The 16594-nt window shown below is 34.5% G+C and overlaps 1 protein-coding gene across 1 annotated transcript in view; it reads right to left on the reverse strand.

Moving 5' to 3' along the window:
* Positions 1 to 16594, reverse strand: part of LOC139773387 (alkaline phosphatase) — a 174055-nt gene that overhangs the window by 26748 nt on the left and 130713 nt on the right. The window contains exon 7 of the mRNA XM_071707806.1: positions 5679 to 5873. Within this exon, the coding sequence (XP_071563907.1) occupies positions 5679 to 5873 (195 nt within the window). The remainder of the gene's footprint in view (positions 1 to 5678; positions 5874 to 16594) is intronic.

The raw sequence follows: 16594 nt of genomic DNA on the forward strand, positions 1-16594 counted from the left end.
TATCTTTAAATATTTTTTCATTTATTTCTGATTTATTTTTATTCATCTCTAATGTGTTTTTTATTATTATATAGAATGTTATATAAGCAATCACTATCTAGTAATCCATATGATATATGTGTATATTACTGGAAAAAGAAACAAAAAATACGATATTCATGTAATTATTACAGATATCGTTGCAGAGTATAAAAAAAAAATAAAATGACATAAACAACAAGGGTATACGTTTCTATAAATCATGCGACTTTTTTACCCTTTGTTGTATTAACGCAATTGTATTTATTTTTTTACAGTGGCACCAATATCACACAGTTTTCGATAAAATACATCATTCACTTCGCTCCATTGATTTAATCGGGCTCTTTCTATTCCAAACAGTCAAATGACGTTAACGCTACAAACGGTGAGGTAATCATATTTATAAAATGTGGTATATGTTTGTTTAACGCCCTGGATAAGCTATATCTAAAATCTATAATTATTGTTGCTCGGTAATCAAATGTCTGAACAACGATGTTTACAGATCTGATCAGTAAAATAACTAAGTTATCGGAGAAATGCAGATTGAAAGGTAAACCAGCGTTATCCGATGCGTGATAATTGATCGAATTTTTCAACAACGTGCGGCGCGCATTTTACTTGTTAATTTATATGTATATTAAATAATTTTCAAATAATATTCGAGCTCGCGTTATATATGCTTCAAAAACAAAAGAGGCAAGAGAGTGATTGTGTTCTTATATATACCGAGTACACTTTACTCTGAACAGAGATAGAATTCAATGATTAGGTGGTGGTAAACGGTAAAAATGTAGCGACTTGTTAAACAGATGTTACAATGGCCATTTAAATATTTCTACCTGTGAAAAAGAAACATTTATGCACATTGCGTCCGTGCAACTTGGGTATTCGCGGCAACGCTGGCAAAATCTACGTTGCCCCGAATCTACGGCCGTCCCTCTCGTTATTCTCACTTTAAATTCTCTCCCAGGTCGGGTCTCACCTGGAATACTCGTTGCCGCGATTATAATGCCCGAAGCGAATATAAGAACGACTGCATATTCATTTCGGTTTACGTCGTTGAACCGTGGCGACGATATAGACGCGGAACGTTGCGGGACAAAAACCTGATCCCTATATATCAGACGTTTTCCTACGGACCGTATTTCACGCGGCACGTCAACCGCGTGATTTAACGTCTCTGCTTACGTTCATTACTTTTATTATGTGCGAGACTTTCGTGCGACCTCGTTCCGGAATTTCGACGCGACAAACGTTTCGCCGAGGTGATGCGAGACCGCTGTTGCCGTAGATCAAGACGGTGTTAAGCCTTTCAACTCCGAGCCTTTATTTAGATCAAGTGACAAATTTGAATTTATATCGCCTAAATAAGAAATATGAGAACTTTTTCACGTGATTCACACGATGCGGAGTTTTATAGGTTTTCCGTGACGATATTGAGTGGGCAACTGCATGCAGAGCACCGGCGGAATTTCTGAGTGTTATATTCGATCCTCGAATACGAAATTACTCGCGGTTTCAATTTGGAAGCGCAATCGCACAATATCGAATCTAATTCGAGCCAAGTGCCGGTATGCCGGCATTGGCGTGCCGTCCAGCATTGGGTGACACCGATACGCTCATATAGCGTTACCCGATTTTTTTTCAATTACAAATGCAAACGAAATTTGACGTGCCAAAAATTAAATGCGTCCAATACCGCGTTTTCGGTACAGTAAGCAAATTGCGAGATTCGTCGGTTCGACAACCGCTATTTATTGATGGCAATCAACGCGATCGGGTAAAGTGGAACCGGCGCGAGCCTTTCTGCGAGATGTATCGATTATATAACGACCGGCGCAGAGTATAAATTACTTCCCAAAATAATAGATCGATGTCGTTTCGTTTATCCGAAATGTATTTCCTATTTAGTGACGGAAGTAAATTATTGAATGTTATGTCACACATTCATGCCGTTCTTCTTCACTCATGCAAAAAATACAATCAACTTCTTTACTTCTTTTATTATAAAATATTATAAAAAAGTAATATACTTACACATGGAAAGACCGGTTTTGTTAAAGTATCTAAAAATTTAGTTAGATACAGATCTGAAAATATTTGTGTTGCACCATCAAAATAATTACGTAGAACACTCAAACTAATTGCTAAAATGTCAAAATTTTTTATAGCATTACCATCATACTTCAGTGACCTACTATAATTATTTTGATGGTGTAACAAAATTATTTCCAGATCTGTATCTAACTAAATTTTTGACACTTCAGCAAAACCGTTCTTCCGTGCAAACACATAAACTAATATAGTTTTTGAAAAATACTTTAAAAGAATTGATAAGTATTAATTAATATTAATCCTAATTTACTGTTAAGTCATCTGTACTATTTATTTAAACTTTAAACTAAAATCGAACAAGACAGAAATTCTTTTACAGACCATTTTAAAAACTTTTCTAATCGATTGCGAAATAGCTTCGTCAGATCATAGTGCAGGCTTGCATAGCGAGCGATCTGTTTAATTAACAAAGCTATCTCGTTCAGATTATGTCCGCTATCAAGCGTATATCAAGCATATATATAAACTTCTATTAAATCATACGGAATGTTGTTGAGCATAATCATGATGAGGGATTGCATTATTGGATATCTTCCACTCGAGTAATTCCAGTAAATTCATCGTGGATCGGTTGGAAAATTTACGGGACGCAAGCTTGCAATATCAATGGACTTAAAAATTATTGCACTGCTCGCATAAACGTGCATCCCTTTGTTAAAATAGTTCCCCGATTCTAAATAGCACTCCATGTAATAAACGATTTGCGTTATCGGTCATGTGCTCTTCTCTTCAATTCATCAAATGTCAGATATTTTTATTATGTAAATATATATATATGTTACTGTAAAATAATTTGTTGTTTTTCATCAACCTTTGTATTAAATAAAGCTAGAAACTCCAAGTTGTTTGAAAAAAGAATTGAAAAATTCTTCTTCAGACAAAAATATGAGAAAAAGAGTATATTGAAACTCGTGAGAGAAGGCAATTTTATTTTGATTTTGCTAAAATTTTATTTTCAACTTTATTCGGCAAATATGACAAATCTTTTGCACTAACCTATATAAAATTCAATTATTATTAAAAATAAAAATAAAAATATAAATTCTGATTATTTTAGAAACCACGTGCTTTTTATTCCGTTGGTTTTTGCATTACTTCGAGCAGGAACGCGTTCTACAAAAAAATAATATACAAAATAATACGATAAATAAAAGCATGTATATCAAATATATTTGTATTTCGCAACAGTACGCTCCGTAAAGCAATAATCCTTCGTGATAGAGCTTGCGAAGTCATGCGAATCGACTATAAATAGATTAATTTCTCAATAGGGACAACAGGATATCCGACAATGCCGCGGGAACAAAGTACAAAACGCATGAAAAAATTCAGAATCTGCAAATTTCGGAAAAACAAACACCCCTTGGGGTTATTCCTTTTTTCAACCGGCCGTTATCAGACGGACGAGACGGGTGAACCCTTTGCGACTCCACATAGGTATACGATCGGCCGAAAAAGCCGTCCGGCAATTCAATTTAACCGCGACCGGGCGAACCGACGGACGGACTCCGTCATGAAGTTGTCCAAGTAGATTGGATCTTATTGAATCCGGAACTGTCCTGCCGGAAGGACGGACCCTCCTCCACTTGATGGGAACGAGCTCGCGTCGCTTACTCGGTATTGGATTGCGACATGGGCGTTGACGTCCGAATCGTTGCGAATCTCGGGGTCAACACCTGGCACCACGACAGAGGGAAAAGACAGCGGCCACGCCGAATTTAACTCGCGAAGAAGTTCGTCACGGACGAGCGGAGTTCACTTTTGATTGCTTACGATCGAACGTTTCCGCGTCGTTCGCCGCGGATCAGTACGTTCGCCGTTTACTTCACGGATAGTGGGTCGGCAAAAGCGGAGGAAACGAGTGATCGAAGGGAGCGAAAGGGGACGGGCCGTCCCGGAGGACGATCTCCATAAAGCGCGGCTCACACAACGCTTTCGTTCGCCGGCAAATAGCACGTTTCTCCGAAAATATGTCGAAAGTTTAGTAAAAATACTGCACTAGCGGAAATATTGCCGGTTAGGAGCCTCCGGTACAAAGTACCGCTTTTATCGGGACGTCACAGAAAATTGGTTGTAGCCAGTAACAGTAAATAATCCATCAAAGCGTAAGTTTTGATAGAATTTCGATGAACTGTCCGTTAGATGTTAAAACCAGATAACTGCGCGAGCTATGCATCATTTTTGTGTCAGAACTTATAGCTTATAGTGCGGTACCATTTTGCAAAGTGAAAATAATAGATCGATGTCGTTTCGGCTTGACTAGCGGGCCAGTAAAATCTAAAATACTCGATGTGTCTTTAATAGCCAGGTGTTTCCTGTGAAATATCCCTGCCTTCCAATATAGTTCCCCAACTTGCAAGTGAAGACATTTTCTACATTACAAAATCTTAATATCATACATGGAACTTTTCGAATATATCGTATTTTGTTTAAATAAATAGTTCTCTTTCATTTACGTGTCATTAAAAGCTGGTCATACCAGCTAACTTATTTGTTTGCTATTATCCTTATTTATTTGTTGCCTATTTTTTCAACTTTAGTGAAGAAACGCGCAATCGACGTCTTCAAAACTATTCGTCAAATTTGCCGAGAATTTGCGGTCGAATTAGATCGTAAAACATCGCGCTTTAGTTTGAGCTAGATTGGCTAATGGAAGAAAACATGTAAGCTGCGCTTAAGCTCTGCCGATGATATAGATATGCCCTGGCAATTCATTCGATTAATTCACGCGTGTGATCCAATAATGTTTCCTACGAGGCTGCTTTTCGGGTCAAAAGTCGGTTACCGGCGCATCCCTCCCGGATATTGGAAGTCCAGACAACAATGGGAAGGACGCTTTCTTTTTCGACGGAGGAAAGTTACGGCAGTTGAAACCGGTCGCCTAAACCGGCCGTCTAGATCGTACGAACTTTGTTAACGCGCACAGATAACGTATTCACGCCGTAACGCGTGTATGATTAAACATCCGAGTGAGAGAGAAGCAGATGTCGAGATAAGCGTTATGAAAGACATTATAAAACTTCGAAATATTTCGTGTTCAATCACAGACAAAAACGCAGCAAAACCGTGTTGATGAACATATGTATCTTATTCATTTGTATCTTTTAGTTATTTATTGTCAATCTAATTTAATTATGGAATAAAAATAAGATAGATGCAATAATAAGTTATTAATTATCATTGATAGTTGATAAATAATTACTGAATCTGCATTTATTTTTTGTCATAGAAAATATAGTTACACACTTCAAAAGCCAATACAAATTAGAACATTATTTAACAGACAAATTATTGTTTCGTCAAATTATTTATTCTAATTTTAAATAATACATTTTTCAAACAAATTCGATGTTGTTTGAAAATTAAAATTTTTTTTATAGCTGAAGATAAGTTATAAATATAACTTTTAATTAACCATTCTCTCTCATTATTTTAACCAGTTATTCACTTATTGGTGCATCTATTCCAAGAAGTAGAAATGCCTTATGTATTTCGGGCGGATATGGTGCACTAAGGGCAAAGTATATGTGGTAACTCACCGAATATGGGGTTCCCACGATGCGTCGCCAGTCCGCCGAGGGTTAATACGTGCGAGTGATCTGCCGTTACCACGAGGAGCGTTTCCGTGAGATCGACCTCCTTCATAACTGCCTTGACGGCTTCCTCCAGTGCCAGGGTCTCATCCAGGGCGCGATAAGCGTTGTTGTAATGGTGAGCATGGTCGATTCTTCCACCTAAAATGAAACGCCAACAGATCTCGCTCATGAAAGGCTCATGAAGATGCCACCATTTATTAAAATTATCTTCAACTACTTTATAAAGCGATACTTCGTCTCTCGTATTTGTCTAAAGATCTTTGCAGTTTCTGGCTATTATTATATATCAACATCCTGTAGTATCTTTTCCATTAAAAAATTTATTTTTCAAAAATAATTTAGTTAAAATAATCTCGAATGTAAATGTTTATAACACTGTTAATTTTCAATTTTATTAGAAATTTTGTATTTAGCTTAATAAAATTTTTAAGTTTTATTGTAATATTACGATTATGATTTCCTTGTATCAAATATAACATTTTATTTTAAACTGTTATTATGTGTTTCTTTATCCGTGAAGCCGCTTCCCGCTTTCCTGTTTGTCTACACAAGGAGAGAGCTATATCCGAGTTTTGTTTACTCCTATCCACTTTCGCGCCTGTACAATATTTGTCATTTGATAGGTTCATTAATAGTTCTCAATTGGATTTTAATCAGTGGTGTTAATCATGGGTGAGACGTTACTCGTTGCCCACATAGTTACGGTCTTCGTGAGAGCAGCGGTTCCCGTTATCGCATTAACAAAGTTACACGAATGGACTTAACTCGATCATCGTGATAATTCTATCATGGCAAAATGGCGGCGTGGCTGCGCACGCGAACGTTCGTAATAGCAATGATCAAAAAATAACCGCAAAATTTTCACAGAGAGAGAGAGTTTCACAGCGTTATACACTTTCCAGTTACATTTTCAAATTAAATTGTTAAAAAATAACGAGAAAATTAATCAAAGAACAGTATACGTTGTCCAGATTTTAACTCTAACCTCGTTGAAATCCATATAAAATTCGATTGTTAAACAATTTATAGTTTATTAAGTGTTGAAAAAGAATAAAAATATTTTTTAATTAAAATTATATATTTATTGGTTGGATATCTATTTCGTTTCTTTCAATTTCAGTGAAATTGTGGAATAATTAATATAATTTAAAGAAATTAAGGAAATAAAGAGGAAATAATAAAATAAAAATACAGACGAGATAATAAAATTATTTTACAGCCACCTTTTGGTTTTTGGTAAACCGTTACGTACGAAGTTACGTATATATAATATAGATTTGACCCGTCCTGTTTCGATCCACACAAACACGGTCAATGCATCGAATGCATTGCTTGCTGTTCTATATCAACTGTTATGCATATGGAACAATAACTCCTATAGCTATTTGTTCTTTCGTGTATCAAATAGCATTATTCGTACATGCAGGCCTTGAGTCTGCCACTTTATTTCGCCATAACATATTTATTCTATAATCAACCCGTAAGATACAGTTTTATATCATTATTTGTTTCTAAATATATGGTAATAATAATGTTTACATATTTACCAATATCTTTTAACACTTAGTATTAAAGTGAGTTACGTGAGTCTTCGCAAGAATTTCATCATTCATTTGTGACGATTTTATTTACCTAGTTAAGAATAATTTTGCTAAATATTAAAAACAAGAAATCCAAATATTAACCCTCTAATGGTACGATTAAGTCGAATGTGACCCACGGCTTCGTCTATTTTGCAGTTTTTTGTCTTATTGCAATTATTTAAAGTCAGTTAATAAACTTTATTGTATTCTTTTTCATATAAAGAAACAGAGGAAAAAGTTTTATGTTACTATTTACTTCTTTTTACATTTTGTACATTGATTAAATAGGTTCTGAAAAACCATTTTGCCATTATCACATAATTATGCTCCCATAAAACAATTTGTTTTTAGATAGATACAGGTAAATCATTCGCGGGAAAGAATATTTTAGAATTATATGCATTATCTCTCGAATGTGCATCTGGAAAAAGACGCTTATTTTAAAATTTCAAAAGCGTGCATGTTGGATAGAACACGTCTCCTGCTTATCGTGTAAAAAGTCAAACTATGTTTCGTCCCGATACTTCAACGCGTACGCTCGATCCTCGACGCGACTGATCATGAAATGCAAAAAGGCGCGGTCACCGACAGTATACATCGTCGGTTTTACAATCATTAAGAGCGTCGCTGATAAAAGCGGTTATAAAGAAGCTGCGAGATAGACTCTGATAAACTATCGCGACCGACGTTCAATTGCCGGGCGATGCCGCGATGCTTAAGAACTTGCATCGCTTGCACGTCACGAGCGAGCATCGATCCCCTCGTTATGTGCGTGTCGTTCACGTACACACTCGCTCGATCGAAGTCAGACCGGCTCTTATCCAATTGCCGTGCGCTGCAGGAACAAGAGCCGGCTTATTACAGATATCATCCTAAAGAGTTCCATCGATTCCACGCATAGATAAACGTAACTGTATTTAATCCTCTGTTGCATTCAAGTCTCATTCCAATCTACTTGACTTGGAAGCGATGCATAAATATGTTCTTGTTCGTACATAGAGCGATCTCGTTTCCTGAAGCGAAATATGCCGAAACATGTAAATTTAATATTTAAGGGGTTAGCTACCTCTTCGAAACTCTTAAATGGTAATAGGCATTATGTGACATATCATTTTACAGGTCTTTTAAATTCTCATTACTGTGTCTTGTTTTTCGAGAAGTAACATTTGGAATGTATTAAAAATTGAAATTTTTCCCCTAAAAACATGATTGACGTGTTTCAGCATATTTTCCACAAACTAGTCGATTACAAAAAAAAACGGGGTAGAAAATTTCCGTTGACTCATCCTGTATAAGTATGCTTAGACGTAGTTTGAAAAGCATCGTGACTTGAGGAAATAAAAAAATTGTAAGGTAAAAAAGAACTATTATGTTTGTATAAACGTAAATTTTTTTTTAAATTCTCAACTTTCTTTGTCGAGAAAAATAAATCGAGCAAAAAAGGAACGAAAACATTATGATTTCCTGATAATCCATGGTTTCATCTTTTAATTAAGATATCTACCATCAAAACCTTCTTTATCGGAACTTTACTATCTGGACATAATAGTCCAGAGTTGAAATGCAATGACGAAATGTAATTATAATCATTAAGTTTGGCACAATTTGCTTATTGCTTTTATCGATACTTCGCTAAATTGTACTCTATCGGATATATTTTGAACGTGCGGCATCCCTTTATGTTGCGTACTATAAATAACAAAGTAGCTCCGGTATGTACAAAGGCATCGAAAATAGTTACCGAGAACGCGGGCTTCTCGATGCCCGGCTATATGTCACAAATTGTATGATGCCTTCGTAAAATTGCCTATTTCATCTCAGGCAAGCAACGCGGAATCGTTATAAAATGAAAAATACCGAAACGTCACTGGGGAAATAAAACACCGCTAAAAACAAAGAGAACCCGACAAACTGCGACCTGCAAGAATAGCAACGGGGTAGAATACTCGTCGTTGTTAGCCTTCGCCGATTAAAGTGTAAACAATCGATAGCGTGTTCCAACACTGCCGTAATAAAGCAGAAACTGGTGTTGATTTCGATTCTATCTCTATGCCGTTCACGTGAAATAGTCGCTATTAACGCTCGAAACGACCGGGAAACGTTAAAAATAGGATACAAAGATATGTCTCGGTTCGCTTCATCCACTTTGTCTCGTCGTCAATGGCGTTACGGTGTATCCTTTTATAGTATCCCATAAGTAGAATAATGTACGCACTACGCAGCCGATCGTTTCGTGTACGCAATAACATCTCCGAAATATGATATTTTTCCGGGATAGGTTCCTTGACGAGGCTGCGACTTTTCCTTCGGCGAATATTTTTCGCAGTAAAAAGGCATTACTTGCTTCAACTTCGCGTGTTTCGTTAGAATAACTTCTACTGAAATAAATTAAACCTGGATGACACATTAGCTACGTTAGCAAATAAAATTTATTATCGATTATTTCCACTATAACGACTGCGACACGAGGAATCTGTTATTTCTTCGTATTAGTATCGGACGATCTTCATTATCCTAGAACTGAACCCCGATTGCCGCTATTCGATATTCGATACAATGCCGCGCTATCTTAGTGATGACAGTTGGCGAACAGTCCGGCGAACAGTCACCGCACTTCGATTATGACGACAGCTTATTACAAGCTATGATTATTACGAGCTCTCCTCTATCTCTGATTGTACCCAGTTTCTCTTAATGGCCACTTAACTGACAGCAGTAAAGATAGACCTTATACTGAGAACAATATGAGAAACGCTGAGATAAAAAATAATCTGCATTCGCGGGCCAAATAATTGTGTGAATCCGGATAAATATCGATTTACATTAGAAAACATTATTTTATATATAAATTCTTGATTCACATGTCTCGTTTATGTAAAAGAGTTTATTTTTGGACCCCTGAAAAAGATCTTTTAATTAATTTATACCCCGAACGTCAATTTGAATTTAAATTCTCTAATTCATCTTCTCTATGATTTTAACGTTCTGTTCATCAAACTTTGTTGACGATTGTAAAATTTACAGTGCAAACGCATCCCGAATTTGACTTCTGTTTCCAGGATCGGAATAGTCGTTTGAAAATTTATGGAAAGCGCCACGACGAAAGCCAGGCTGTCTTCGGTCGCTTTACCCCGCTTACGAACTTTAGATTTTAATCCGAACGGACAGCGAGTCGTCCGACAAATTACGTTCGTGCCGTTAATTTTAGGAAGCCGTTTTATAGGGACTATCGAGTCCCCTCGCTGGTTTAGTGACTCCGTATCTGGCTTCTCTACATTGCGGCTGGCTCCCGAACTAAAACTCAAAGTAAATACCACGACGCTGCAAAGGCACTTACTGCGAAATTAGTTCTGCTGTTTTCAACCGAGTAAATGTGTAAGAGGATTAAATAATGAATTCGTGAATATGATTGATTTTGAATGATTTGAACTTGGAATAATACATCGTTAGTGATATAATTAGCGTATTACGTACCACTAATTATAATGTTACTAATATGTTCGATAAATGTGTATATGAAAGATGATACACCAGCAAATTGCACATCGAACAGAATATCGTATGATATCTAATTAATTGATGTTATGCCATAATTAATGAAATAGATACTCAAACTATTTTCGTGCTCTGAACATTACGTCGCCTTACTGTTACCTACTATTACCGTTATCTGAATATCATGTTATCAATATAGTTATATGCACTTGTTCTTTTCAATTATCTACACTCTACCAAGCTGTGAATGTAAAAGCCGCTCACACAGTACATATACATAGACACAAAGCTATTCTTTATCTAATCACGACCTCTCCGTCTCATTTTCCTGTTTTTAATGTTACCGTCACGTTACTGCTGCTAAAAGCGCTCTCGGAAGTGAATTCTCTCGTCGGATTAGGAAGAATGATAAGACATTAGCCTTAGCGGCGTTATCGCTCTTTTTACGAGCGACATAGACCAAACGTTAATTCGTAGAGGTGACGATCTATCATAGAACCATTTTTATTATTAAGAAAGATATGAAATTACGCCGGATACATTTTCTCGCTCTATTTTAATTTCATACGAATAACTTTTATTATCTCATATATTTGTACAAAAATAATACCGGATACAAAAATTGAAATTATTTTCTTGAGATTAAAATCTTAGTGGGACTCCCCAATTGTTCTAATAAAAAAGGCTTAAGCATTTAACAAAATAAAGTTTTGTTTCCTCTAAATCATAAAAATATAAAGCGTCAAATAATTGTCATTGATAGGCCATTATTTTGTACGGAAGGAACACATAGAATTGACAGTTGAATCTTGCAATAAGCACTAATCTTACTGTTCCTTCCATAAGAAATTCATGGGCGACGTCTGAGCCACTTGGACCGCGAAAATATGGTTTCAAGGGGCAATAAAGATATTTTATCGCGCGATAATAATACATGTTCTTGTGCGTTCAATGACGCAAAGCCTCGAGGATGAAGAAGATTATGTAGTGGAATAACGTGTGAGCTCTAAGCATCGTATAAGCGGGTTTCGTTTTTCTGCGATAAATTGTACGCGGAAACGTGGGTACATGTATCAGAGTAGAAGGATATTCTGAATTTCTCAAACAATACTGTAAATTGCGTTCATAAAGAAATAATAAATAATTTCACAAACATCATATATGTACATATTTTAAATAAAAAGAGAAATTAACTTAAAAGTTATGTGAGAAGGTCAAACCATGGCCAATTATAAAATAAGGATGTTGGTTTAAAAAGACTTCTTTTCACTTCTTTTTGCAGAGTATGATTAAAACGAGTCTGTGCCGTATTTAATTAAAACAAAAGAATTAAATATTAAGTAATCAATATAGAAATTATTAGTATTGTTCTAATACTATTAATTCATCTGATGTACCTAATTTTTCTTTCTGGCTTTTCTATTTTAATTTCGGTTAAAATTACTATCATATTATTTCAGTGAAAATTTCTAATGATTCTAAACTGGACATGTGTGTTAAAAGCCGTCACTCCTAAGACATATCATTGCCAGCATCCACCGACCAGCGACGTGTGCAACATTCAGAATTAATATTCAAATGACCCATTTAGCTTCCGAGCTTGACATTCCCTGCCCTACCCAAAACCTGACCGCGTAACTATGCATCAGAGAATGTGACGTGTAAACACATCCATCGGCTACTGAAACTCAGCCGACAGCGGCTCGACGTGCAAACGAGCCTCAGGTCGACTTGAGGTTTATCTCGGATAAGGGCTTAACAGCAAGTCCGGATGTTATGCGTTTATCTTTGCAGACGACTGACGGGAAAATACGACTTCCGGTCCAGATTCGCTATTTGTTCTCGGATAATCAATGTAAAAATCTATATCTGGGAGCGAAGCTATAATAAAAAGCACGGCTACAGAACGTGAGATCTCTGAATATCGTTTATTTATTCAATCTCTGGCGCTCTCTCTCGCTCTCTCTCTCTCTCTCTCTCTGAAAAAAATATTTTCTTTTAAAACCAGTATGTTATAAATTCTCTATTTTTCGTTCCACGCTTTATACATATGCAGTACCAAAAATTAAAAGAAATATCAAAAATATCTTTATCTTTTAGTGATAGAGAAATGTAGTTTTATCGTAAATTGGAAAAGAAATATATAATATGAACTGTGTTAATAAAAATTTTGACGATCTAAAGTCACAGAATCACAGAATCATTTTCATTATTAAGAAAGATTATGAAATTATCGCGACCACATTTTTCCTCTATTTTAATCTCATGTAAGTAATTTTCATTATCGTTTCATATTTTTAAATGTTTGTATAGGAATAATACCAGAAATAAAAATTGAAATTACATTTTTGAGATTAAAATCTTTAGTGGAGAGAGAGAGAGATAAACTGCTCTCTCTAATAAATTTCTCAATAAAAGAGACTTAACGCAGACCTTAAACAAAGCAAAATTTTATTTCTTCGTAATCTTAAAAATATACAAGGCATCAAATAATCATCGATGAAATATGTGGTTATTATCGTGCGATAAAATATGTTTATTTCCCCTTAAAATCGTATTTTCGCAGTCCAGAGAATCGGTGCATCAGATTAACGCGTTTACCGCGCTCGAAGAGATACGTGGTGCTTTCGATGATCCGCGAGCGGTAAATTGCATCGAAATGTATTAAGGTGCAGCGAACTTTCCCAACTAGTAGCCGAGAGCAACAGTTGTCGCGCGCTGCGAAACTTTAGCCGCGGCATCGAGATCTCGACTGCCGATTGCGAGCAAAACGAGGAAAACGCGACCGCGGAACGGGGACAGGCCCTCTGATGAAGTTTCCCTGGAAGTGCTTGGATGATCTCAAACTCGGCAATCAGCGTTACCACGGCATACGGCATTTTCGCGCTTAGATCGCTCACGCTGATTTCGAGATAACATTACGGTAACATGATATATAAGAGATATGCATCTCACATATATGCCAATATTCTAGAAATCCGCTCCAATTTTCAATTTAGAAATAAGCGACAATAACATAAGAATCTAATAACAATAATTTCCGCGATAATTTTATAGAAATCACAAATCACAAATACACAAAATATGCAACACGTGAAAAATTACCCGCATTAGCTGATTATTTTAGATTCCGGAAGTGTTCATGGAAACTTGAAGTATCTGCGTTAAGTCAGAAGTCAAATGTACCATATGGTTATATAGCGCTTTCTCTCTTTGTTTGCAATCATATTGTACGAATATTTTATCCATAATATGCCGCATATTTCACGTACACAACAAAAAACCGTATACATTGCAGACAAAGAATATTTATAACGCGAAAAGAAAGAGTGTTTTTTTTTATTCATGGCCATGTGGTCTCCTTTCAGCTTCAAAATGAGAAAAATGTAAGTGCTGTGTGAAAAATATGGGAAAAATATGCTCTCAGAGTTAAATATATTTCAAAGACAATTTGCATGTTCTCTATGTGTGTATTATTGAATGATTGCAAAATTTATTATTAGAGAAAATTATTCAAGAAAACAGTATATAACAGTTATATATATATATATAATATACATATATAGTGGCACTTAAGGATTTCTATTTTTATGTTGGTTCTGTTCTAATTATCGAAATTCTCTATTTGCAAGCAAACTTATTTTGCGTATGTGTTTACCTATTCAATTAACCTACCGCTTTTCATTAATCAATACAACGCGTATGATAAAAAATGTATTGCACCCTGTCACAGGTTAAAATGTAAACAATGTTCTTAATGAACCTTGTTGATTTATTCCTATTACAGTCGTGCCCAAGTGACCCACTATTGTATGTAAATATATGCAACATTTCACATATCAAAGAAGAGTGAAAATCAAGGCGTATATCAAACACAAATATATCAATGCAATATATGGCATAATTCAGTATTATTTTTATTGTTAGTCTGCACAATTTTATTGCTTTGTAAATAAAGAAACGAAAATAATAACTGATGAATTGAAAAATTCCCGAAGAAATTTAACCAAAGTAAAAGAAATAATTACTTCATGAGAACATCAATTTTCTCAGTTAATTATTACATGAAGTTAATAAACAAAATAAATTTATGCTTGAAAGCGTACCGTCAAAATAGAATTCACTCCAGAATAATAGAATTGTAATACACACAAGAAAATACAAATTTTTAACGCAATAATTCCCTTCTCAGCAAATTTTAATTTAGCAGCTGACTAACTTCTTAAGTGTATTAAAGAAAATTGTTTGCTATAAAAACCTAATTATATAAATTCGCCTTATTTATAATTTCACTTGCACCTTTAAATATTAAATATTAAACCTTTCATGAAAATCTTTTAAATGGGGAAAGACACACAAAACGCTAGTAATAATGATAAAATTATATTGATCTATATGATTCTCTCTACGGTTTTGAAAAAGAAAAATAATTTGCTTAAGTTTTTGGTGTACTGCATCCTAATTCTCAAGTAAAAATGTTTTAGGACATCGGGTTTTAAAGAAAAATGAGATTAAAACTCTTAAAAAACTCACTTTTAATCATTTTTAAAAAGTTGATAATGTGTTACAGACTTCGAAAAGAGTTCAAATAAAAACTCAAATATTATTTTTTAAAATAAAAATCTTTTACACACAGCAGGTATTATCGAATCTCAAGTGCGCTTTATTTTTAGAAGTATATAGATATACGCGATGAAGTACATAGGATTGCTCTATTGGTCCAAAGCAAAATCATTGCTAATTGTCTTTTTTTTCCAACAAACCGAGCGATGGTAAATTTTTTTAATACATGGATCTAACTTAATTTTTTCAATAAAATAAGAAGTCACAATAAGTTCTTTTATCGTTATTATTCCCAAATTATTTCAATACTAATAGTTTAAACAGACAAAAAACAATTTTTTTACAATCACGTTTTAATCCCACGTATTAAATCCACACTTGACATTTTTATTATATATTTAACGAATTCACAGTGTGCTTGAACAAGAGACAATTGTCCTATCGCAATCGTCCTATTGCAATTGCAATCGTGTCTCTAAAAACCAAGTGTGTTAGATTTCAATGATGCCAACAGTAAAAGATCCAATATTTTCATTTTAAAGCACAATACTTAAGCTTTAATTTAAACTCTTTTTGAAATCTCTAAAATATCGAATTCACCATCTATAAATAAAAAAATAGCATTAAAATGCGTTTTTGAGAAGTTTTAATATCTTTTTTTTTAACTGAAGCGATAGAACATCTTCTTTTGTGGATCTAGATTCAGCGCACAAGAAACTTTAATAAACTGCTCTTTTTTGCAAAAAAAGAATAAAATATTCAGATTTATGATACTTATTTATACATATAGGTATATGAATATATTACTTTTATAAAATTTTTGGAAATTGAAGAAATACGTAAAAATATATATATATCTTCGTTAAAATTTTATAAAATGTATTGTTATATTTTATATTAAATGTAATATAATATTAACGATATTGTAAAAATGTGAATAATAAAGAATAAAATTTTTTATTAAATTGTTATTTGTCATATGTAAATTAAATATTTTACTTTGCGTATACAAATGCCATTTAATAAATACAGTATTATTTAATAAATAAAGTAAACACAAAGCTTTAATAACTAAACACAACACTCCCTTTTTAAATTACTTTATATAAAGGTCAAAAATACCATATGCCACATTTTTCCTTTTAATACTCAATTCTTGTTAATAATTAAACAAGTTTTAATAATTTACTTTATATTTTATAAAGCAGCAATGTGCGA

This window comes from Temnothorax nylanderi, unplaced genomic scaffold (genome assembly GCF_030848795.1).
Source record: "Temnothorax nylanderi isolate EJ_2023f unplaced genomic scaffold, tnyl_v1.0 TNYL_tig0061_pilon, whole genome shotgun sequence".
Taxonomy (NCBI): Eukaryota; Metazoa; Arthropoda; class Insecta; order Hymenoptera; family Formicidae; genus Temnothorax; species Temnothorax nylanderi.